At 30.9% G+C, this 27,782-nt stretch overlaps 1 protein-coding gene and 2 pseudogenes across 1 annotated transcript; 1 reads left to right on the top strand and 2 right to left on the bottom strand.

Moving 5' to 3' along the window:
• Nucleotides 1-1,632: 1,632 nt before the first annotated feature.
• Nucleotides 1,633-5,897, bottom strand: LOC126555387 (uncharacterized; annotated as a pseudogene).
• Nucleotides 5,898-13,666: 7,769 nt separating this feature from the next.
• Nucleotides 13,667-16,103, top strand: LOC126555386 (uncharacterized; annotated as a pseudogene).
• Nucleotides 16,104-17,313: 1,210 nt separating this feature from the next.
• On the bottom strand, nt 17,314-19,353 carry LOC126555389 (uncharacterized). The gene is made up of 7 exons (XM_050210318.1): nt 19,051-19,353; nt 18,883-18,993; nt 18,515-18,825; nt 18,149-18,458; nt 17,984-18,088; nt 17,448-17,922; nt 17,314-17,387 (listed from the first exon to the last, which is right to left on the bottom strand). Exons 1-7 carry the CDS (start codon nt 19,118-19,120, stop codon nt 17,357-17,359), a joined length of 1,413 nt encoding a protein of 470 aa, XP_050066275.1. The 5' UTR covers nt 19,121-19,353; the 3' UTR covers nt 17,314-17,356.
• Between the last annotated feature and the right edge of the window lie 8,429 nt (nt 19,354-27,782).

Raw genomic sequence — 27,782 nt, 5'->3', positions numbered from 1 at the left:
TGTAGTGTAGTTAAGTCGATTGGATTATGTGGTGCCATTTGGATTTCTTGACGTTTTCGGCGAATCGTTTTTTTTAAAGTTGAATTATTTGGCAAAGTATCCTGAATTCAAACAACAAAGAATATCTTTTTAAATAATTTAATAAATATATATATATATATATATATGTATATAATATTTTTTTCTAATTAAACAGGCCTAGTAAAAACAAAAAGCTGTCCGAAATTTGTACTTACTTTAGCTGCTTCGGATAAAGGTTCAACACATTCGTTTATTACAATTGATGTAGGCTCCATTGTTTGAAGAGCACGTATCTTAATTTTTGTAATTGCAGCCTTTACTTCAATTTTAGCTGCATCAGAATCATGAGTATGGTCGTTAATTTTTTTTTGTTTAATACCCGAATAGCATTTTCAGTGCTGCCAGTATTTAATATATTAAGATGTGTTGGTGCAGAGTACGGTATAAATCCTGTTCAGTGAACCGTTTATTTTTCTGATTTTGAATACCGATTTTTTTTATACAGGTTAAACCGTGTATTTAGAGTGCTCATATCGGTGTAATAACCGTGCATCAGTGTACCTTGATATATAATACACCGTGTCCCTTTGGTTTAATTTCTTGTGTAATAACAGTTCAATTTTCTTTGATTCAACGGGGTTCATACATTGTATTATCAACTGGTATATAACAGTTCAATGTTTAATACAGTAACCGTCCATACTATATAATATATACATTGTACATGTATATGTATATATATTAGCAATGAAATTTCGTATTCTATATTCCCCTCAACTCTATCATGAAGACCTAAAGGTCTGACCTTTATTTAAAAATGTCTATGCTAGATTGACCATTTACTACTTCCTCTCCCCCATAAAAAAAATTAAATTAAATCCTGACTATAAAATAGGTTGATTATCTTATAATTTTAACCAGATTGAAAGGGTTTAACAAAAGTTTTTTAGATTCGACAACTGTATTATATATAGTTTCAGAATATATAAATATATATATTAGGTATATAATATATTGCTTGTCACCCACATAGTTCCATTATTATTATATAATAGGTACTTATTTAACTATAAAATTAAACTAAAAAACACGAATGAGGAACAAATATTTATTAAATTCATTATAAAATGTGTATAATAATATGTTTAGTAAGATTAATAATATACAAATTGCTTATTTATTAGAAAATTATAAATACATAATTATAGTAGGTTTACCTTAACCTAACTAAAAGAACTAAAAGAACATAATATAAACAGTACATAATTATTTGAAATGTTAAAATATATAGTAGCAATGGCATATTAGCTATTTATATAACCAATATAGAAATATAAATTCCAATATAAGAAAAAATCATAGTTGATATAATAGAATAAAAGTAAAAACCTTGTTAAGTAAATAATAATAATTAAGTAAATATGCAGCTTAACAAAACACTTTCAAAATTAAGAATGTACATTATTAACATGTAGTAATAATATATGTATATAAAATTACTATAATAATACTTGCACTTAATAGGTACATTTTTTTATAAATAAGAATAAAATATAAAAGAAGAAATTTGAACTTTTTTATACGATCCATAAAGGTGATTATTTACTAAATAATAATTACAACATTAAAGATGGTATTTCTTTTGAGACTAGAAAGCCAGAATGTCTAATGTAATTGTCTGTAACATTGTGGAATGTAATTTCTTTCTGTGGATCAGTTCGAAAACCAGACAAAGCTTCTGTAACAAATAATTTTAATATTTTTAAACTATTATAATATATTATATAAATGTAAATACTCACCATAAATGATAAATGATGGAGAATAATTTTAAATTAATAAAACTTCGTTTTGTTTTTCCTTTATAACTGAAAGCAGATAATATTTTATAATTAAAGCATGTGTCAATTGCTTATCTTATTGCTGCACTGAAGGAATTAATACTTCCAACTTTCATATAAACATAAGTTTTCTGAAATTTCAAAAATTATGGCATATATATTAAAGTATTTTAAATAGATATTTAAACTATAACAATATTTATGCATAGTAGTTAGTTCAAGTTTTAGACATGAAGTAAGTTATTTAAGTAAATATTTAAAATATACAAAAATATGATTCAAAATGTATACATACTCACTAATTCTTCTTGATTCTTTAACCCAGGGGTCGGCAACCTTTTTAACCACGAGGGCCATATTTTTTTTTCAATTGATCATCAAGAGCCACATTAAAAAAAAAATACATATTATGATATAATACTTATAATTGTATTGCTATTATATTTGATTATTTTACATAGAAATATGAGAGTAAAAAAACGAAAATGTTACTGGAAAAAATTGAATAAAAAATTTTAAAATTGTAAATTAATGCGATTTCTGTGTCTGCAGTTTATTAGTTAAATTTTCGATATCAGCTTCCAGACTAGTTGTTGAGACTCGTAATACAGCTCGTAAATTTTCATCACTAAGGCGTGAAGAGTGCTTACTTTTTCTATATTTCACAATGGAAAATGTCTGCTCACATATATATGTGCTTGCAAACGCCGCTATAAATTTTTGTGCGAATTGTCTGATTCCAGGGAAGGTAGATAATGGAAGACAACTATAAAATTGAGGCAAACTAGTTGCTTCCCGAAAATAATTTTTTAGAACCTCGTCATTTTGAAGTTAAATGACTTCCATTTGTAAATTATTCTTGACATTATTTATGTCCACTTGAAAAGGATTCTGGAATAATTTAATTTCTTTATCGTATTTATAAAAATCTTCAAATCTTGTTGAAAATTCGTTTTGCCATTGTTCAATGATATTGAGAAATTTAGGTTTAATTAAATCCCACTGCAATGGTATTACAAAAGATTCAATCGCAGATTTACAACACGAAAAATGATATAATATTTGTTGGTCGAAATTTTTGTACAATAGTTTTAATTTTACTTGAAACGATTTAATATCAGTGTACATATCTGAGAGTAAATTTCCTTTGCCTTGTAATTTTATATTCAATTCATTGTTGTTATATCTGTTAAAAATGCTAATTCGAGAATCCATGATTCATCTGATAGTTCAGAAACGATTTTATTTTTTTCATTCATAAAAATTTCTATTTCTATTCGTAGATTAAAAAATCGTTTAAGTGCCGCACCTCTACTCAACCATCTGACTTCTGTAAAATATATAACGTCGCCATATTCTGATTCAATTTCATCCAGAAAATTTTGAAATTGACGATGACCCAAACCATTTTTTCGAATAAAATTGATTGAGGAAATAACAACACTCATAACTTCTTGACACGCAAGTACTTTACAACACAATGCTTCTTGGTGAATTATACAGTGAAAATTCATAGGAATTTCATAATCGTTTTGTAACATTTTTTTCTTTATTCTTCCTACCGCACATTTATTTGAACCACTCATGTTTTTCCCACCATCTGTTGTTACACTCACTAATTTTTTCCATTCTAATCCTAAATTGTTTAGTGATTTATCAATACTTTTGAACAGATTGTCTCCTGTGGTAGTCCCTTTTAAACTACAAAGATCGGCAAGTTCTTCGTAAACATTAAAATTATCATCAATCCCTCGAATAAAAATTAAAAGTTGAGCTGTGTCACATACATCTGTACTTTCATCCATCGCGAGTGAAAAAAAATTGAACGATTTAATTTTTTCTTTAAGTTGCTGCATTAAATTATTTCCCAATTCTTCAGTTCTTCTTACGCAAGTTCGAGCAGAAAGGCTAATGTCTTCAAAGTCTTTTTTTTTATCTGGACAGATTTCGTCAACAACAGCAAGCATACATTTTTTAATGAATTCAACATCAGTGAAGGGACGATTATTCTTCGATATCATTTGTGAAACTACATAACTAGCCCGCACTATTGATTTATTTTGACTAATTTGTTTTTTAAAAATATTTTGTTGACTATTTAACAAAGATTTTAAATGATTAACTTTTATTTTTCTTAAATCACCAATGATATTTTCAAAAGTTGATTTATATTCACTATCATAATGCCGTTTTATGTTATATTCTTTCATTACTGCTACTGTTTTTTGACAAATTAAACATAATGGCTTACCTTTGTGTTCGACGAAAAAATATAAATCAACCCAAGAATTATTAAAAAAACGATGTTCATCACAAATTTTTCTTTTTTTAGTTGCCATAATGTTTGAATTTACTTTTAAAATGAAACTATTACAAACACAAACAGTCACACGTACGGTGTAATACTAATCGCTAGTCGCTACAAACGCAAAGTAATTATATGACTGAGTAGTGCAGCCATCATTATCTTCAAGTCCGATTAGATAATAATAATTTTATAGATTAAACTGGCTATATAACTATATAGAATTTTATTGAACAAAAATAAAACACAAAAATTAACCACCATGTGCGGGCCATCAAAAAATGCTTTGCGGGCCGCGGGTTGCCGACCCCTGCTTTAACCCATCAGTCTCATCTGATAAAAGAGATTCTAGTAAATCTACTTCTTCAATGGATTTTGCCGGTAATAAATTAATGAAAACAGTAGGTAATGTGGGAATTGGTAGAGCTAAAGATTTCTTCTAGAATCCGATTTCATAATAATTTGTCCACATTTTTTATGGCATTCACTATTTTAGTGTTTGAAGTATTTGTCATTTGTAATTGTATCAAGATCTGTTTTAACATTGATTTTGTCGTCTTTCTATCTATGATTTAATGGCCAACAGATTTTTGCAACAATAGTTATCTAAAACAAACATTCTAAATAATATTTTTCCAACTACAATTAATTTAATGAAATACAAACCATTTATGTTCACACTTTCAGTCAAACTACAATTAGTAGAATTTTCAACATTTTTAATTACATCATTGTCAATCATAAAATTGCATTCATTACCAGAGTTTCATATAAATTCAACTATTTCATTAATGTCATCTAAATGATCGTTTAATATCAGAACAAATTTAAAAAAAAGCAATTTAGGTATGTTGTTTGAAAATAACTTAGCACTTAAGTAGTATTTAGTTGTACCTTCTTTATTAACAGAGTTTTCTTAAAATACATTATTTAAAGATGTATACTCTGGTGTCAATAAAAGATCATCATATGGTTCACCTTAAAAATAAATTTGATCTTATTATTTAACTATTTAAAGCTAATAAAACCTATGATAACAGTTCGTGTTTGACTCCCGACCGAGCAACACGTGTGTATAGCATTATCGGCTTATCGCAACCCGCATTTTTATCTTCCGATAGAAGTGACCCAACTCTACACTAAATCGGTAATATGCATTCACTTATTAATAAGACTGATAATTTTTATATCTAATACAAACTAAATACGTATATTATTCGGCGTTCATGCGCAATGAACAATTAGCCTAGCACATCGCGTTTAGATTCGCAAACCCTCACTAATAAACTATCTCTAAATGATAAATTATTAGCTTCTAATAAACAACTAACACAAAACAACAAATCTAATTCTACCACTCTATCTCAAGCCATCTCTCAACCCACCTCATCATATTCTCCAATAAACAACTTCCAAGGTAAAAGCTTCGCAGAAACAACTGCAAATTCCTACACGCCAAAAATGGAACAAGCCATAGTAATGAACTCTGTAGACGGAATTAAACAAATCCAATATATAATTGCGCTCAATAAAATTACTGATGCCTCCACCATAATATCTGCATCACGCATATCTAATAACCGGTTCTGTGTATTTCTTAAAAGTCAACAAATAGCTAATGATATAATAAACAAACATTGGGCCATATATATCGACAGTATCGAAATACCGATACGGAAACTAATAAACCCATCTAAACGCATTATATTATCAAATGTATATCCCGCCATTCCTAATAATATTATCATTGAAGCACTTGTGAACCTCGACATAAAAATAACATCTCCGATCACCGCGCTCAAGGCAGGCTTTCAATTAGATCAATTCGCACACATCACAAGTTTCCGAAGACAACTCTACATAAGCCCCGAAGATTTTCTAAAACTCCCCGGATCGATCGCTATTACCTCAGATAATACCACCTACCGTATATTTATTACCGACGACACTGTTACTTGCTTCCTATGCAAAAGAACAGGCACGTATCATCGTCATGTAAGATGTCATATACCAGCTCAACCTTACCCGAGAACACGGGCACCTCAAACAAACTAACAATCACAGATAACATTACCCTACATACTACTGTAAAACCCCCGGATACCAATGAGAAACCTAATGAAAGTCAGACGTCATGCACTAATTCATCCCTACCTAAAAATATGAACACCCTAAATGATGACTCAAACATACTCTCCACATACCACTCAACTTCCGAGATAACTCCTATTACAAAGGAGACGCTAAGTCAAGATAATGACACAAACATGCTAGACATAAATTATACAAACACATTGGAAACACAAAATCACCAAGTCAATAATAAAAGACCTGCCCCCGAATCCACATGTCCCTCATCCCCACTATCACCTCTATCCTCTTCTTTTAATATGGAAACACATGATATCACACAAGAAAAAAATAAATCTACTAAAGAAAAAAAAAAAATAATTAAAAAAATCAAAAACCGATCTAGATCTACTTCATCCACACGTAGCAATACAGATAAATTAGACGAACGACTTGAACTAGCATCTGAAATTTTTCTTATAAATAAAGTTTCATCTATCAACAAAGATTCTCTCAAATACATACTTGAAAATTTCTCAAACAAAAACATAAATATCCATGACTTATGCAACCAAGTCGGATCAAATGCAACCAATATACAGAACTTAATTGAACAAATTAGACCCTTATTAACAGACCGCAGCATAAAAACTAAAATAACGAAACTATCAAACCTCCTTTTCCAAAGCATTCCTCCTCCAGAATAATATTAAAAAAAAAAAAAACTACTCCTCTCTCTATGACCTTATTTATATAATGGAACATCAACGGTTTTTATAAACGTTCTGCCGGCATCAATCGCATTATATACGATCTTCAACCCTCAATACTATGTCTCCAGGAAACCAACCTTAAGAGTAGTCACTCAGCAAGTATCAAAAATTACACCGGCTATTTTAAAAACAGAACCGACGCTCTCAGGGCAAGTGGTGGGGTAGCTACCTTCATCATAGACACCATCGATTCTGAAAATATACCAATTATCTCTGATCTCGAAGCCATCGCAACTTTAGTCAAATTTAAAAAACCTTTATGTATATGCAACTTATACATCCCTGATAGCAAAATTTTATCTAAGCAACAATTAAAGAATATTATTAAGCAGCTCCCTAAACCATTCGTCCTTTTGGGTGACTTCAATAGCCGCAATACCTCATGGGGATGCAACTACACTGATCATAGAGGCCATATGGTCGAAGAATTTTTAGAAGAAGAAACACTCATCCTACTTAACAACAATGAACCTACTAGACACAATATCTCAAATGGAACCTTTTCTGCAATAGATCTGACAATTACTAGTACCAACTCCACTACTTTATTTGACTGGCAAGTTCTTCCAGCCTACAGCGACAGCGATCACTGGCCCATTGGAATCCAGTATCAAAACCACTTCGAGGGGAAAAAATGCTACACAAAATGGAACCTTAAAAATCCTAACTGGGAACTCTTCTCTGAAAAAATTGAATTCGAATTAAATCAAAACTCATTGGACTTTAACTCATACGGCAATCAACTACAAATGGACTCAATAGTTAAACAATTTACTGACATTATTATAGAAGCAGCTAACTTATCAATTGGACTAAAAACATATAAAAACATCAAAAAATCTGTTCCGTGGTGGAACAAAGAATGTCAAGATGCTATTAAAAATTATAAAAAAAGCCTTAACCGATATAAAAAAACTAAATCAATCATTGATCACATCCAGCTTAAAAAAAACAGAGCTATAGCGCGCTTTACCACAAAAAAAAGTAAAACATTATCTTGGCAAAATTTTACGTCATCTATAAAGCACAAAATTCCCTCAAACATCATCTGGAATAAAATCAACTCCATCAGAGGCAATAAATTCAACACCATCCCTGATATCCTCCTGTATAATCAAGAAAAAATAACATCCTCACAAAATGCCTCTGAAGCCTTCGCAAATTTTTTCCATAAAAACAATAGCGACGAGAATTACAATTATGATTTCATAACCCTCAGAAACTCTTCTCCAGATATTCCCATATCTTCAATGGACCAAAACAATGAACACTTCAACAAACCCATAGATATCTCAGAACTACTTGCTGCACTTCAAAGCTGTAAAAGCAAAAGCCCCGGCCCTGATAATATTCCGTACTCTTTTATTAAAAATCTTCCATTAATAGGAATTAAAACCATCCTTCAAATATATAACAGCATATGGTCCCAGGGTTTTTTCCCTAATCAATGGCGCCATGCTTATGTAGTTCCCATTCCAAAACCTAACAAAAGTAAATTCGACATCGAAAACTATAGACCTATATCACTGATCAACACACTAAGTAAACTATTAGAAAAAATAATAAATAAACGACTTATCTGGATACTAGAATCAACCAAACTACTTACCAAAGAACAATGCGGTTTCAGAAGAAACCACTCTACATTAGTTGCATTAACTTCATTACACACTGATATTTGCTCAGCGTTCAGACGTAATCATCACCTCATCACAATAGCCTTGGACATAACAAAAGCATACGACACGGTATGGAAAAAAAGAGTTCTGACAATTCTCCATCTATGGAAAATAAACGGCAACCTCCTCAAATTCATAAAAAACTTCTTAGCAGACCGTACATTTAGCGTCAAAGTCAACGACAAAATCTCATCACCTCACACCATTGAAAACGGATTACCTCAAGGGTCTGTACTTAGTGTCACTCTCTTCTTGGTAGCAATAAACAACATATGCAATAACCTACCTAAACCAGCCAAATTCATTCTCTTTGCCGACGACTGCACCATATATTGCAGTGGATCGCAAATTATAACAACTACTCTTTTCCTCCAGCAAGCACTTGATTCTCTTGCCAGGTGGTCCTCTGAAACTGGTTTCAGCTTCTCTCCCACCAAAACACAGTGTATCGTTTTCAATAAAAAGAAGAAGGAACCCCTACCAATATTAAAATTCATGAACACACAACTTCCATTTGCAAACACTATCCGAATTTTGGGCCTCATCTTTGACCACAAACTCACCTGGAGACCTCACTTAAAAAAATTAAAAACAGAATGCCAATCAAGAATTAAGACGTTAAAAATACTTGGGAACATTAACTGGGGAGCTGACACAAATAGCCTAATCACAGTCTACAAAGCCCTCATTCTATCAAAAATAGACTATGGAGATATAATCTACAATTCGGCAAAAAAAAAAGTGCTAAATACCCTAGAACCCATACACAATCAAGGCATACGTTTAGCCATAGGAGCTTTTAGGACGATCCCAGTTGACAGTATACTCTATTACGCAGGAGAAGCTCCCCTTCATTTCAGACGCCAAAAACATATCTTAAAATATGTAACCAAAATTAAAAATCTATCTGATCACATCTCCAACTATATTCTTCACAACCCATTACCCTATAATCTATCACCCTCTAGAAGAACATTACTTGAAAACTTTAAAACTATTAGTGAAAACCTATTCTTCCAAACACAAACATTAAATATAATTCAACCGTCTCATCCTCCCTGGCTCTGGTTGCCAATCATCAACACCGAACTGACTGAATACTGCAAACATAACACTGACAATCTAATTATACGAAACCGTTTTCTGGAAATAATACACCAACAATTCCCGGAATACACTCAAATCTACACCGATGCCTCCAAAAATACAAATGGTGTAGGTTTCTCCGTCATCACAAACCAGGAAAATCATCTTTTCCAACTTCCGCCTTCCACCAGCATATATACAGCCGAAACTTTCGCCATTTATGAAGCATTAAAAATTGTATCATCTTCAAACCCGGAAAAGTGCAGCATTATCATCAGTGACTCTCTGAGTGCCCTCTTATCATTATCTAACCCCTATTCAAAAAACGAGCTCGTCCAACATATCCAGAAACTAGTATCTGAAATAAATAGACCAACAAGCTTCATGTGGGTCCCCTCTCACATTGGGATACCCGGAAATGAGAAAGCTGACTCTATAGCCTATGAAGCCACCACATCTCCTTCCTCCACAAAGATAAGCACACTTACCTCATCTGAAAATTACAACATTATACATCATAAATTAATGGAAGATTGGCAAAAATTCTGGTCTAACCTACCCCTCTCTAACAAACTGAGAAATGTAAAATTATACATTAAAAAATTAAAATACCCTCCTAACACTAAACGAAGAGATGAAGTAAATATTACTCGAGCTAAAATAGGGCACTCACATTTAACTCATGCTTATCTCATAAGAAAAGAACCAGCCCCAGTATGCGATACTTGCAATGAGATACTCACATTTGAACACATCATCATAAATTGCACCAAATACACCGAAGCCCGCAAGATCCTCAAAAACCCCACCTCACTCCATCAAGCACTCAATGAAGAAAATACGGACGCAATCAATGTATTCTTCCATAATATAAACATAAGTCACAAATTGTAAACTCATGTAAATACTTGTAATAATTATAATGTTCATTTTTGTATATTAATTTAATGCAGGCTAAAGACCTTCGATGTCGAAGCCATAATAAATAAAAAAAAAAAAAAAAAAAAAAAAAACCTATGATCAATTTTATGCATAACTTATAAGTATTTATAACCTACTTGTTGGATGAGTTTCATTAAGATAATTCATTGAAGCTGAATTATTTTGTTCATAACTAGAACAGGCTGGCCTAACAAATCAGGTAGTAACTAATAATTTTTAAAAATGATAAGTAGGGCTCGGAAGTTGATGACCTTAAAAACAATAAAAATGACCATAAAAAAGGTAAAAAATTTCCTAAAAATAGGAAAAAAAAAATTAAAAATATTTGTTTTATAAATTTATCAATGCTTACACATTATTTAAAAATCAAAATCATTGCATTATACAATTAGAGGGTATTTTATGTTATCGAAAGTAAATGAACGACGATTATCTGTTAATAAATTTTTATATTTGGAAAAACTTCTCTCCACGTCTACTGAAGTGATTGGGGCAAATCTGAAATGGACCAAATCATCAGCACTGAAATCATCCGGAAAACACTCACTTGAAGCTTCTTCATCATTTAAAATTTTAGAAATTGTTGACATCGTTTGAAATCCAGTAATTTTGGCAAGTACCGCTTTAAATTTGTTTTTTATTTAATTTCCAATTCTATTAACTGCTGCTGATTCAATTTTTATTAAAATATCTTGTACAATTTGTATTGAATCATAAAGCCTGAATCCTGAAGTTTCTTACTTGGTAATAGAATCGGCCTGAGTTCCAAAGTTTGAGTTAATGTAAATTAAATTATGTTTTACATTATCATCGCTTATAAGATCCTGTGCTTTTTCAACTGACGTAGAATCATTTTTGTTTAGTCCCATAATAATTTTCAAAATTTTAAAATGTTATTTTAAAATAAGTAGCAGCTTTTAACCATGTACCCCATCTTGTCAATACCGGTTGTGGTGGTAGAGGAATATTAGGTACCATTTCCTTGAAATATTGAACACGTGATAGACATTTAAAAAATATTTTTTTGATGTTCGATATTAACTGATCTTCTTTTGGGAAGTGTTTTCGAATCTCTTCCGCAACCCTATGTAATCTATGGGCCAAACAACTTACGTGTTCCATTTTAGAGTACTGGATTTTTAGACCTCTGCCAGCTTTCATCGAATAGAGAGCAGCATCACTTAAGAACAACAAAATATTGTCATGCTTTATTCCTTAGGGCCATAAAATATGTAGAGATGTATCTTATAATTTGGCGATGGAGGTAGGTTAGCTTTTTCTAAAATTTCTGAATTAAGCAAAACTATTTTTCCTGGGCCTCCGACTTCCTATGTACCGACAATCACGTTAGCCACATACCGTCCTACTGAATCCGTGGTTTCGTCTATAGAAACCCATAGCTTTTGGTTACGCAATAACTTCTTATTTTGTTAATACAGTCTTCGTAACATTGAACAACATAGGTTTTCCTTAGCGTTGATTCGTCAGGAATATTTTTGTGCGTGTATTTTTCCAAAAATGCACGGAATAATTCATTTGATATTTTGTGTAGGGGAATATTTTATATTTATTGGCTGATAAAAGAGCTTGACATAAATCATAATTAAAAGTAGATTTTTTTGACGACGTAGTATGAAAACTTTGACTTTGTTTTAAATGATTGCACTCTATACCATTTTTATGTTTTATACAAGAAATGTGTTGCTCAATAGTAAATTTTTTTTCTGAGGCCATCTTTACTTCTTATACTTTACAATAAAGAACTGTGCCATCGAAAGAAAAAAAATATCGTCGCTGAATTCCGACACAAATGCACGCAGACGAGCACTAACCGACGTTTTAATTTTCGGCATTTCGAAAATATTACGAAAAATAATAAAATGTAGGTATAATATTATTCACTACAATACGATAACAACAATAATTTAATCGTCGAGATAAAATTGGATAGGTACTTATCTTAGTCTGTGGTTGTTTAAGTTATCGGCATAATGGTCGACAAGAAACGATAAGAAATGAACTAGTGTGAAATCAGTAAAAATAATTAAAAATGTTGGAAAATGACCTATTAATCTCAAAAAATGACTTAAAAAGTAATAAACACCAAAAAATGCAAAATAAAAATTAGTTTTTTAGATTCACATGCTTATGAAACAGATTTGTGGCCAGGAGAGCATCGTCTAAAAAGTTCCAAAAAAATGCATCAACTTCCGAGCCCTAATGATAAGTATTGCATTATGTAACTTAATTAAAAATAAGAATGTATAAATAATAATTTATAAATATATTGGTAGATACATACAAGATTCAATAGTTTCTTTAGGAGTACTCTTAAAGCTTGAGCTCAAATTTTTAAATTCATTTGTACTTGTAATAGACTAACATTAATATCATCTTTACTCGAATGTTTATCTATAATATTTTAAGTAATTTATAATTATAGTAGGTGTAAAATGGGAGTTCTGGAACCTGAGCCCCTGAGCCGCTGAGCCTTGCTGAGCCGCCGCTCCGTCCCCGCCGCCGTGGTTATCATGTTATCATATTACATACACCATATTATTGTACATACGCCATATTTTGTACACGCGCCATATTATTGTACATGCACATGCGCAGAAGAACTATTTTATAATATGATTGTACACACACACTATATTACGGTACACACATATTCAACAAATAACGCTATCTATCCCTGTTGTTATCACATATTACCGGTATATTACCATTTGAAAAATTATAGTATAACAAGCATGTAGAGTCTTGTTTGCATTACAAACAATAGTATTATTCAATAATCTAACATGTTCTGACATGCATGCTTTAAACATGTAGAAGAAATCCCTACCATAAAATATACATGTGAGGGTTTCAAAATCTGAAATTAAATCAGTCTATCTCCACTCTTCGTTCGATTAAGTGCGTTGTTTTGTGATAAAATTTTTGAACATGGATGGTTCGATTGAAAACATGCGTGCTGTTTACAAGAAGAATGTTTTTACATATGTGCCTCCGTCACCACCAGCTAACCTAATCGATTGCAGTAATTTTTTCCTTGATTTTTCATCTCGCAAGTTTTTAAACATCGGACTCGATCCGACAGATGAAACACCGTGATTCACATTATAACACCATCACGTTTTGTAAATATTTCCGCCGATTTTCTCAAACGTATTTTCCGACTTATGGGAAACATTCTATCATTTATACTCGAACAACCACAAAAGTATAAGCGTAATTTATTTTTGGATTCCGATTCAATTACAATATCTAGTATGGTGTACCAAGGAGAGAATATGCTCATTATAGAGTCTAAAATTCAAGATGGATGTCGCATACTGTTAAATCATAACGACTTATTAAAGTTACAAGATTTAGAGTGGTCAATTTTCGAGATCATTGAGAGAAAAACCAAAATCGTTAAACCGCTCGTAATACAGCAATCAAATCGCGTCATACTTAAAAACAAATACCAAGGTTGAAACTAGAACGCTTGAAGATATGACAAATCGCGAGAAAAGCATTAACAACATTTTCATTGCAACACATGTAAATGACTACAATTTCACAAGTCAGCTTCAATTACATGCAGCTGAACATATCGCACAAAGATGGTTGGACGAATTAGAAAAAGATGAGGTAAGAAAAAAATATTTTTTATTTTTCTTATACCAAAATAATAATATTATATTTTATAGGGATACGAGAAACATTTTTCACCGCTATCATTTTACACTATATTTAATGAGGTAATATAACAAAACCTACTTAATAAAAAACAAATATTTTAATATTTCATGTTTTAGGAAATTCTTTCTGATATCTTCCCTCCATCACAGACAAGCTGTACAGACGAAAACGATGGACCATACGGACCGCAATACAATACTTATGCAGACGAAAACGATGGACCATATGGACCGTATACAATACTTATACAGATGAAAACGATGGACCATACGGACCACAGTTCAACATTACCAACTCACTACCTTAAACACGACACACTGTTTAATGTACTTTCGTGTAAAATATTTGTATAGTATTTGTGTAAAATAAAAACAAGTCAGTTATTTTAAAAAAAAAGTTTTTCTTTTTATTTATTAATAATAAGGTAATAAAAATATTTACAAAGTAAAAATAATATATTTACAAGGTAAAAAAAAATAATTACAAGTAGAAATAATATATATATTTATGTATAAAAATTAAAGTTTTCTAACATCACCGTTAAACGGGTTATAAGTTATAATCTGATCATGTAAAATTAAACAATAAGCTGCAGTTTTCTCAGGAATAACCGTATCCGTTTCAAATTTTACTAGTAGGTCTATGATCGATGATTTAACGTAATCATTCTGATGCGATAAATCGACAACGACGATTGGAACATATGTTTGAAAAACATTTTTTGATAACAATGGTTCAGAATAATCTCTCTCGTAATACGATTTTTGAAAGTCTGAATAGGCTTTATACAGTAAGCTGATGGTATTATTTTTAAAATCAGCACTAAAGTCTTCATATGGAAATACTTCAGAATTTAAGTTTACCTTAAGATTTTTTTGTTGGCAGTGGTCAAAGCGCCCAGCGTCGTTTTCTATATTTTTTTTCTATCTGTTTGTAATCCAAACAAAATAAATCTAGGTTTTTCAAGCAAGCTGCTAGACTTTATCGTTCATGAATGTGAAGTATTTCTTGGTAGTACAAGATCTTCACATAGATCCCAAGTTCTGAACGCACATGATAACGTTTTACGTGAATCTATCACTTTCAACAGTTTAAATTTTTCTTTATCATTAACTCTGATTATAGGCATCTTCTATACCACTTTAATCAATTCAATCGTAATTTTTTTATTTTTTTCAACGTTTTCGGGGGTTTCGGTTTACGTCATACATAATGCGTCTAAATCGGTATACGAGCGATTTAAAATCAGTTGTTGCTTGCAATTTAGTAATATTTTTTTATAATCTTCGCAAAATCTGAATAAATGTTTTAGAGGTATACAACCGGTAAATACATCGTTGCTCATAAAATTTTTATTATCTTCGCCGTCCATGCCCGAGTCCCAAACACAATTGTCTAACGTATTCAAGTCACTTGGTGTATATGAACAAAGTTAGCAAGCTCAAAAGACATATTTGTGCTGTATTTTCTACCTCTATGGGCGGAAATAAATCGCATGACAGTTCACTCGAGTTCCCGTTTAACGTTATCGTGTACATGATAAAAATTGTATACACAAGTGTCCACAGTTTGATGTATTAAATCTCTGCTCTGTGTTATAATTGTAATTAATATCGCATCCTTGAAAATATTAATTATTAAATTAAATAATTTCTGTACTTCTAGCGGAGGTGCTAAATTTCCAAAGCTGTCGTAATATTTTACATTTTTTCCGATTTTTTTATACGCTACCCAATGCGTACCTGTACCGTTTTCAGTGTCCAAGTTAACAATTGCCGATTCAAATCGTTTAGGATGAACGGGAAACTTATCTCTAGTAGAAAATAACTTTAGTTGAGTTTCTACCATGAACGTGTTCGGTAGTTCTCAGTCTGGTGAAATAAAAAAAATTAATTCAAATCTTGAACATTCGATTAAATCATATTCGGATAAATTAAATAAAATTGAACATTTAATTGAAGAAAATCATACATCTATTCAATTACAAGAAGAACAAACAGAAAAGTTGGAATTAACGTGTTTAGATATAACAGAGCATATGATAAAAGCTGAAGTTACATTACAAACTATTCTAGAAGCTGTAAACGATTTGAAAAAAACATTACCTGCTATACATAGTCAACTCAATACTATTGAAACTTATTTTAAAGACAAGCCATAATGTCTACAGGCATCATTGACATTCAATGCATTCTTGGAGTGAATAACAAATATATGATTAAAGAGATGTCTATTGTAGACACAGAAACATGGGCTACTCAACACTGGATTTTTAAAAATTCAAAATCTAATCAAGATAATAAACGTCGGAAAACTAACAAGTGGCTACAAAATTTTCATCAGCTATCTATAGATTATGGTGATATTGAGTATGAAGAACTTGGCAGAATATTGAATTCGTTAAAGTTTGACTGTATTTACACCAAAGGCGAACAGAAAAAACAACTACTTATAGAGTATATACCACACGTTGCAGTCATCAACATTGAAGACTTGGATTGTCCTCGATTGGATCAAATATGTGATGAAGAAAATTTACCTTGTTGTATCTTTCATAAGGACTTAAATCCTAAATATTGTACATTTTATAAAGTGTTTGCTTTAAGAAAATGGTTTGTAAATAATTCATAAAAATTGTAATCATGTTTTTTTATTTCAAAATTGAGTTTTATTTCTATACCATACTAACTATACTTACAAAAAATATTTAAAAAAAATAATCTTTACAAAAATATGACATTGGAAAAATTATACATACAGAAATAATCTTTACAAATATATACTACTAACTATAATATTGACAAAGAAAATGGTTTACAGTAAAATATACAAGTACAAAAATTATACAGAAATATTTTATACAGAAGTATTTACAAAGAAATAATTTATAGTAAAATAAATTTACAAAAAAAAATTATATATACAGGCATAATCATTACAAATATATAACTAACTATCTAGTTCTGCTTCGAGTTCCTCCCTATAAAATTCAAAATTATTAATTAAAAAATAATTAAAATATATATATTTATATACTCACTCTATAGAATAGTGTCCATGAGCTAGGGTGTGTACTTTGTCTTCAAGTATAACCCTTTTATCATCAAAACTGTTATAAGTTAATTTATCGGATTTTATGGTCTTTAATTTGTGCTTGAATGAACGGATAGAGACGTTTGACGTTGTTACTTCCAAACTGGTATCACCAAACAAACATCGTTTATGATCTTGAAAGGTCATATGGTTTCTAACAACATGTCCACGGATTCCTTTTGCTTTGATTTTCTCCTTATCTTCTAAAATGTAAGCGTAGGACTTTGCACGGAGAGCATAAAACTCTCTTATAATACGTCCATCGGTTTCATCAGAAAATAGCCCAGGAATCTTCTTTCTCTCAGCAATGTAACACGGGTGGTCACGGGGTAGATTTGCAGTGTCCATTCGATTCAACAAGTTTGGATTGTTCAACAGATCATTGTAAAAATCATCAGTTTGAATATAGTACACCAATGAATCTAAAATAATAAATTAAATTAATACCAATGAAACTAAAATAATAAATTAATAATAATTTACCTGTATCTGTATACATGAGCTCAATTTTATCATCATAATGTTTCTGCATTACGTTATAGTGATAGTCATACATTAAATACTTGGAAATTTCCAGCACTGCAAAACCTGATAAAAAATTTAAAATATTAATATAACAATAAAAAATTTAAAATAAATGTAATTTACCTATATAAATAGGTTTACAAAAATCAATGATTTTGTTTTCTAATGCAACTGCATTTAGAGTTTCATTGTATGTGGTACAGTGTTTGAATGTTGACTGATTTATCAGTTTTTGTAAACGACGATCACTAGACACCAGTTCCATTTTTATTCTTTTCCGCATAGACTCCATGGTTTTCCCAAAAACCGCATTATTTAAAAGTTTGAAAGAGTCTTTCTCAAAGTCATTTGCTGCTTTTTTTCGCATCTCTGTGTTTAGTGCTATGTATGGAGCCAGCCATGGTGATTGATTAAACTGAACTACTCTATGAACCTATAATAAAAAATAATTATATTATAAATGTAAAATAAAAACATTTATACATTTACTTTTTCAACTATGAGTCCATTGGCTATAGCTTGTTGGAGGTTTCGGTAATGAATAATATAGTTTTTTTTCGACTGAAGTGTTGCCATGAGTTTTTTAACTTTTGAACCAGCTGGGATACCGTTTTGTGGTAGGAAAGGTAAGTCGTTGTGTTTATCATGGAGTTCTTTGGGATAAGTAATGTCAACTTCATATATCCGTCCGATGGGTGATGTATCGTTCAAATCATTAAGCCCTTCTAGTTTAGGTTCAACCCACTTAAAACCACCATAGGGCATGTGTTGTGACATTGCCCAACCGTATAGATTATTACCTAAAAAAATAAATTAATATTAAAAAATAATTAAAATATATGTATATGTATACTTACAATCTTGATAAATTAACCATGATTTGGACTTTGTTGGATCATAATCTAGGGTCTTTTCATTATTAGCTTTAGCATACCTCATACTTGCTTGTGTCAAACCGCCTCGAATTCCTATAAACAATTTATATATTATAAATGTAAATTTTTATATATAATTATTATAATTACCCTTTTCAATCATCAACAGCATATCATACTCTGTGAGTAACTCTAATTTGACTCTGGTATATTTTAACATACAATCAAAGGAGAATCCTGGTGCTGTATAGTAAAAAGATGGGTGCAAACAGTATGTGGTTAAACATAGGTCTCTGAAGTTCTCAAACACGTCAGCCAACAATAAAACATCAATTTTCAGATATAGATCACTGTATTCACCCAAAGTCTTGCATCCAAAGTGACTCCAAACAGTTTTTGCATGTTCATAATCTTCTTCTTGTATATATGATTCTGTTAGTGTACTGTAGAAATCTGCTTTCTCTGGTAAATTGGTTTGCTCCAGCTTGTTCCAACCATCCGTATACTCATAAGGGTAAATACCTTTACAAGTAACGAGTGACAAGTCTTCGGCATTAAAGTGTTTAGCGGTTTCTTAAACTTTTCGAACCCTGGTTGTAGTGCGTGTACTTTTAATTAATAACCAACATAGACAATCAACAGTAGGAATAGTAAGATTTAATCAAAAGAAAAAAACCTGATTGTTATAATAAAATAATAATAATTGTGGACTGTATTAAATTATAGATCAGTACATCACATACATAAAATACATGTATCTTCAAATAACAATTTATATTGGGAGTAGGCGCCCACCTACTATATAAAATCAAAATGTGTTTTACTAATACTAAAAATTATCCAATCAGTGGTAATATAATAATAATAATGAAACTAAAATAATAATAATACTGATAATAGTAAAACCAACAAATGATAATATACAAAGATATAAAATTTCGCGTATCACATGCGTGATACCGCGTTACCGTGAACGTGCCGCCGAAGTTGGACCATAACCTTTAAGATGGACGATGTGCTGTTGACGGCCGAGATCCTGCAACCCACGTGCATCTGATTGACTTTCATACGACATAAAAGAAACAATTCGAAAATCAAAACGGCCCAATACACTTTCGCATCCACACGCGGATATAAAATAACAAAAAATACAAATGCTAATGGATGCCCGGTGCACCATAGATTCAAAAAAAGGTAACAACGGCTCGCACACCGCCCGCGCTGGTGTATAACTCGTTTTTGCACCCGTGTGCACGACGAAAAAACACGATAGTCTCAATACCGTCACGGAATTGAGAGATCGCCCGCGTCACATACGCCTTGAGCACGGTCACGATGTAAAAGACAAAGTTATTTGCCACCGATGTCAATCATATAATAAAAACAAAAAAGGCGACGACCGGTACCGGAAACGCGGCGACACTTCGGACGAGAGTGGCTCGCAACCGACGCGACAGGCGAAGTCGCACAGAGGCGAACCGCGCAGGCGCGCTAGCAACCGGATCAATTTTAATTATTATTAATCAATTAGCTGACACGCTCTGGCGGTATCTGGTCCGAACACTGGTGTTAATAAATTTTCCGAGAGTGTTGATAAACTTGAAGCCATAAATCTTAATGTGTCGATGAACCGTATTGAAAAGTTGTTGGAAACTTGTTTTGAAAATGAAATGAATTTTTCTTCACTGTTTGGTATTACAGAAATTCTTTTCACATCGAGACCGAGTTCATTTACAATAAAATGTGCATCACAATTCGATAAATTGTGAAAAAACATGGTACAAAATTTGGTGTTTGAAGCTTGAGGTTGCAGGTATTACACAATGTTTGTAGAAATTTACCCGATAAGTGACAGTGATCAGCAACTTTATGGTTTCCCACAGAGAAACCGTTTTTACATAAATTACATATCTTAAATAAATTATGTGCTTGTTGTTGTTCTGCAGTAAAGGTTATGGGTATGTTGGTTTGTAGTAATTTTTCAATGTTTTCAGCTATTTCAACAATACTCTTTACAAAATGTTCACCCACATTCTTATTATCTTCATCGCCACGAAAAATTATAGGTGAAGTTATTAAACTGTTCAAGCAGACGTCGCTATTTGCTTTAACCATAAATCCATAACTCATAGCCTCGTGTTTTTGAATAACTTTTGTATTATTTCCACATTTTTCATCTGATTTTTTTAGTAGTGCTTCAAAATCTGCATATATAACTATCGGATGTCGTTGAGTTTTTTTCCATGCGTTGAATTCTAACATCGATCCGGGAGCAGGCATTCGAGGTAGAATTGCCCTGAATTGGTTTATGTGTTCCGCATATTAACTTGTGTTCTTTAAATCGTATGCGTTCATTTAATTCATATTAATAATATTTAGAGGTTCGAACGATGTAAAGCATCGTTTACAAAATATAACACGTGCATTATGTCGGGTTTTCTGTGATCGCACAAGTCGGGAAAAATTAGAGATGTAGGTAAAATGATAATTTTCATCATCGATTATTAGTAACAAGTCGAAATGATATGTTTTTTCTTCAGTTACGTTAGGATTATTTTTTTCAAAAATGTTAACCTGATGTAATTTTGTTGGGAACGTGAGATCGGAAAAATTATATTTTTCTTCGTGCGTTGTATAATTTTCTATACGTTGTTTATTTGAACCCGTAACGTGTTTTGCTAATATAGCACACTTGAAGCACTGTTGGTTTGAGTTTTGCGGGTTGATTACAGCTTTTTTTCTTTCAATGAAATCTGGTAACGGAATATAAGACGAACCACTCATAGGTGTATATTGATAAACACCTAATAATATTCCGTCAATACACTGTAGCGTATAACCACTTCCCTTGCTAGAATATTCGTCTTGCTCAGCCATTAATTTTATAATGCCTTCTTCAACACAATTTCCCGTACACCAGTTTCGGAAAAAATTGGCCTAGCTGAGGTCTTAAATGAACGGTTCTCTGTTGAATTATCAACATTCGAATATTGTATGTAGATTCCAGCTTTAAATTAAACTTGATTGGATGTTTAGACGCTTGTGATTTTAGTAATTCGACTAATTCAGATTTAATCGAATTAAAAAATGCAATACAGTTTTGTATATTATTGATATTTTTTACGTAATACCATACGACTTTTCTATTTGCAGAAAACGAAATTTCGATGAAGCCGGGAGTCTGTACAAGAAGTAAACGTGCTTTTTTAGCTTTGATAGCAGACGTAGTGTTTGCGGAAGAAGCACGTTTCCCGTTATCGGTTGTAGTGTAAGAATCTTTAAAAGAAAAAAATAATAATCCTAATTAATATCTAAAAATGTGTTGTCGAAAATGTCGAGAGTGATAAAATATATTTAACGTATATTAAACTAACCTGTATTAGCGTCTAGCATTTCATATGCATCCATTGCAATCATACAAATATCGTCATCAGATAACATGTTTGAACCACCAGCTAGTATATCTGGAACAGTTATTTGCGGTGCTATCTGTATATCTTCACGTGCGGTAGGTTGACGATGTGCAGGCACGTTAATGATACCCTGAAAAAATTATTATAAATTAATATCATGAATGATGAAAGTAATATTATATAAATACATATCATGAAGATTTTTTTGGTGTCTATTAAGATGTGACTTGTATTTAAATGTCGTAGGGCAAATAGTGCATGGGAATCGAATATCGAGATGAGTTTTTTTATGAGTCGACAAATACCTTCACGTTAAAAACCGATGGACACTTATCGCATTTAAACATGTTTAAATAAAGTGTTTAAACACTTGGAAAAAATTTAATACTGTTGTGTAAGAACTGTGAAAACGCGGAGATAGTATGTACGAAATGGTTGTCTAGAACAGACTGAACGTACATCGACGGGTAACGGAGCAAGTTTCTTAGCATTTGCGATGATGAAGACAAATTAAGCCAGGGTTAGGTAAAATATTATTTGGGAATTAGGTATATCACTATAGATTTTTAACTATTTTGGGTGTCATTGTATTGAACAGAGCATCGATAAAATTCCTGAAACTGACCTGCACGTGTTGAGAATAGACCGGTTGGGACAGGGCATTTCCGCTAACAATAGAATACTTATACATGAAGTGTTGTTTTTCGATCAAATAGTGTCGTAAAACCCAATGACGTATTATTTAATTTGTAACACATTTTATATATGATTTATATTACTCACCTAAAGATGTGATAGTATTATACGTTTTTCACCATGACTCCTCCTCATCATCTTTCTCATGGAAAGTTATTTTTTTTATTTATATATTCTTTTATCTTATCATTATAGGTAATCAATATTTAATAAATCTAAAATTAAACAACTAATTTTTTTCGTTTTTACTAATTCTAATTTTTTCTTATCTTCTAATTTTTTACCTAATTTTAAATTTAAATTAAATATAATATTACTTAAACTAATATTAAAATTATTTACATTATTTAACCTATGAATATAAATCTTATATAATAACTCCTCCCAATAGTTTCTTCCTATAGAGGAGTTACGATAAAAACACTTATTAAATATTTTACCTAACCAATTATTATGATTTATTTTTAATATATAATAATATTACAAACTAAACTATTATCGAGTAGATGGAGTTTCCATTTGGTATGCCCATCGTCGCAATGTAATTGATAGGCTTCTTCGAAGATTTCACATAAGAAAAATTCGATATCGAAGCTCGAGTATTTGGTTATATCCTCGATTAACCATTGCGGTCTACCAATAAACTTATTATTAATAAACTTATACCATCTTGAGCTTTTTCCAAGATGGTACTTGCTACAGAAATTTCTTTTCCTTAACCTACAATCTAAACATAATAAATCTAAACTACATTCTTTACAAGTAACTTTAATTAGTTCTTCAAACGTAGTATTCAAATAAAAATGGAATACTTCATATACTAAAAAAAAAAAAAAAAATCTTAAATGTATTACATATAAAAAAACTATAAAGGTACTTACGTGTCATGAGATCCATATTTAAAAAAAAAAAAATGTAAAGAAAATGTATGTAGAAATGTGATGTTGCTTGTTGATCGATAAAAATACAACTAAATTCTAAAACTCTGGGTACATTTGACTTAAAGAACCCAGGGTATATTATATGAATTAAATAAACTGAATTTAGAGTCTAGACAGACGGGTACTATTTTACCTATACATTATATAATAACAATATCACTCGCACAATAACTCACAATTTAATTAAACACTTATACTATTGTTTGTTAGGGATTTCTTTTAGTGAGCTGTGTATTCAGACACGAACGTTTTAATTTAAATGCGGGAGAATAGAAGCGTGACGATCTATGGTGGTCATCGAGGGATGAGGTATTGCAGGTAGATGAAATATACAATTTGTTTTGATTATACAAATATATTTAGTATAACTACAATATTCTAAATACATCTTATAGAATTATTTCTAAACTCGAATCTAATTTCTGTACAATACTACTATTATTTACATCTATATTAAAATCCGAATTCGTTCTATAATAAAACCTAAAGTATCACTCGGAAACTCGTACCATATTAAAATTATAGTTGCATTTACCATCCATTGTACTTCTAGTCGCCGTCTATATTCTATCGGCTCGACTTATTTCGTATGATAACTGTTGAATATCGAGGAATCTCACTAGAGACTCCTTTCTGTGCATAAGTAACACCGATAAGAAACAGCACACCGACAACCGATAGCGAGACTATTATACACTAAGTTTCGTTTCGGCGCTCGGACCTCTCACTCGCACGCGTTGGTTGAATGCAGAGTGCGAGAGAGACAAAGCTATAAACTGAAATTTTCTAAGTCTTTTTTTTTCGTCCGTCATAGCAACCGCTCTGTAGCAACCGCCACAAATAAATAAATAAAATCGATTCTTCGGATGGAATCGCACAAATTCTGGAACACATGCCGCAAACCGAGTTCTAAGATGAAAACAATACTGAACAAAAAAGTAAAGATGTCACAAGCAAGCCAAGTAACAACCTAGATCGTGCGGCGATGTTTTAATGTTTGTACAGTTGAACATCTTGAAATTTTTTTGAATAAGATATTTTTTCAAGTTGAGGCACATCATTTGGGTATTGATTTCACTTCTTTATTAAGCCCCAAATTCTATTTTTTCAACCGTGGCCCTTTTTGGCATAGAACTTTGAGATTGATTTCAAATCTTTATTAACACCAAAGTTCTATCTTTTCTCCCAATCTCTTCAACTTACGCACAGAAAGTCTTTTTACTTCTCCGAAGTAGTTTTTTTGAGGATATTATTTATACACGAATCGATGATTGCAAAAGCGTCATATGAGACGATTATTTAAAACTTTTGGATAATTGATAAAAACTGTATAATATAAATATTTTTGAAAAATAAATTAATTTAAGAAAAAGTATTTATTAAAATATATCATACACCTACTAATAATACTACAACTATAAAGACGGGTTTTTTCACTCAAAAACACATGATATGACTATAATAGTATATACGTTTTTACTAACATCTCAATTTCAAACAATATATGACTCGTGACGTTTCTAAAAACATCGATTCACAAATTGTTTTACTGAACATAATATTCAGTTTAGCATTTGAAAATTATTGAAGTATAAACTTATGATAATTTGTGAAAAACTATAATTATAAATTATAAATAATTTATCACATGAGTAGATTTATGATGAAAAAAAAAATTAAAAAAAAAAAAAATACATGGAGACCAAATTATAATTATAATTTGAGTTTTGTGTATTATTATCAAGCTTTAAATACCACGCAAAGTGATATTTACAATTAAGCAAGCTCCACTACTATGGGCTATAATACTATTAAAACAGAAGAAGGTGGCCCGGACAATATACAAATAATAATATTAAATACATTTCATTCAAAATCAAAGTATGGATCTAAAACATGATATATCTTTCAAATCACCTCCCGTAAACATACCATTGCACCTATATAGTATGTGCCTACTAGGTATTAAAATTATAAACTTAAGTAGTTACTCACCAGAAAAACAATGTATTTAAAAGATATATAAATGTGTATGAAAACAAGTCCCTTTCACATCGATTGCTAAAAACACACTAAATAAGATAATATATAATCGACGAGTTGGTGCCAATAACTATAGGTAGAAAGGAAGGTATAGAAAAAAATGTATTTTGATATTTCGTCGCGCGTGTCGCCAATTACTTAATATGACAGTTGAAATTTCAAAAGGTCAAAACATTAGATATAACAATGAAAAGTATCTATGACTTAGACCCACATTGAACTATTTTATTTGTTTATCTTTATTAACTATGATTTCTTTATTCATAACAACTACTTCGGGTTTTAAGCAATTTTCATTAAAATTATTGATTAATGTTCTTAAATTTCTACTCTGTAGTATTGGAGTTGGGGAGTAATTTAAGCCTGCTACTGGAGTATTTCTATAATTCATTAAATATAAACTAAGATCACCTCCTTCGCTTAATTTTTTTAACATGTTTTTAGCAATACCAACTGCTTTTTCTTCTAGTCCGTTGCTTTAATGGTAGTTAGGACTGCAAGTTACTAACACAACATCCCAATCTTTTGTAAATGTTTTGAATTCTAAACTATTAAATGGATTGTTATCAGCAATTATAATTTTAGGTATACCAAATCTACTGAATATCTTTTTCAATTTTTTAATTATTTCACCACTAGTTTTACTTTTAAGTTTTACTACTTCTAGCCACTTTGAGTAATAATCTATTACAACTAAATAACTTTTTCCAAAACACTCTGCAATATCCATGCCTATTTTATAAAATGGTATCACAGGTATATCATGACTCTTTATAGGTTTTTTTATTTTAGATATACTAAATTTTAAACATGTTTTACAAGCTCCAATGTAATTTTCAATTTCTGATTTCATACCTGGCCAATAAAATAACTGATTAGCTTTTTTAACTGTTTTAGTCATTCCAAGATGAGTGCTATGAAGCTTTTTAATAACATATTTTCTCATTATTTTAGGTACTATTAATCTCATTCCCCAATACAACATTTCATTTTCTAACATTATTTCATTTTTTAATTTATAAAAATATTTTAATTCTTTTCTTGAAGTACACTTTTTAGGCCATCCATTTTTTAAATAACCAATAATTTGATTTAAAACCTCATCATTTAATGTAGCTAACTTGAACTAACTTTCCTTATTATTTTCAAATTTAATTTCAAGTTCACCTAATGTATGTACAATATCACTCATAATATCTTCACTTTTCTCTTCTCTTTTAATGTAATTGCGACTTAGAAAATCTGCAACGTACATATATTTCCCAGGAAGGTATTCTAAATGTATGTTATATATTAACAGTTTAACCCTTAATCTTCTGAGCCTATTATTAGGTATTTTATTGATCTCTTTTTTAAGAACTGAAACTAATGGCTGATGATCCGTGAAAATATTAACTTGTTTTTGCCCATAAATTAAATACTGAAATTTGGTACATGCAAACACTATAGCAAGCATTTCCTTCTCTACCTGAGCAAAATTTATTTCAGAATCACTTAAACATCAAGATGCATAATGGACAGGTTTTTTATTTTGGAATATACAACATCCTATTGCTTTTTCTGAAGCGTCAGTTTGTATTTCAAATGTTTCATTTAGATTAAAATTATTAAAACTAGGAATTTCACATAAAATATTTTTTATTTTCACAAAAGCTGTACTTTGATTTTTTGACCATTCCCATAAAACATCTTTTTTTAATAATAGTCTAAATGGTGTCACTATTTCTGAAAGATTAGGAATAAAACCTCTTAAATAACTCACCATACCTAAAAAGGATTGCAATTCTTT

This window comes from Aphis gossypii, unplaced genomic scaffold, assembly GCF_020184175.1.
Source record: "Aphis gossypii isolate Hap1 unplaced genomic scaffold, ASM2018417v2 Contig00831, whole genome shotgun sequence".
Classification (NCBI taxonomy): Eukaryota; Metazoa; Arthropoda; class Insecta; order Hemiptera; family Aphididae; genus Aphis; species Aphis gossypii.
Note: the sequence above shows the minus strand (reverse complement) of the source record. Positions and strands in the feature narration are given on the sequence as shown.

What these genes read in the sequence shown, in the direction of transcription:
- LOC126555389 (XM_050210318.1), bottom strand. Translation starts at nt 19,120, where the DNA reads ATGTTAAAATATACCAGAGTCAAATTAGAGTTACTCACAGAGTATGAT. An exon ending in ATGGTTAATTTATCAAGATT is followed by an intron (nt 18,826 to 18,882) that starts GTAAGTATACAT and finishes TTATTTTTTTAG; the next exon opens with GTAATAATCTATACGGTTGG. An exon ending in GCTCATGTATACAGATACAG is followed by an intron (nt 17,923 to 17,983) that starts GTAAATTATTAT and finishes TTATTATTTTAG; the next exon opens with ATTCATTGGTGTACTATATT.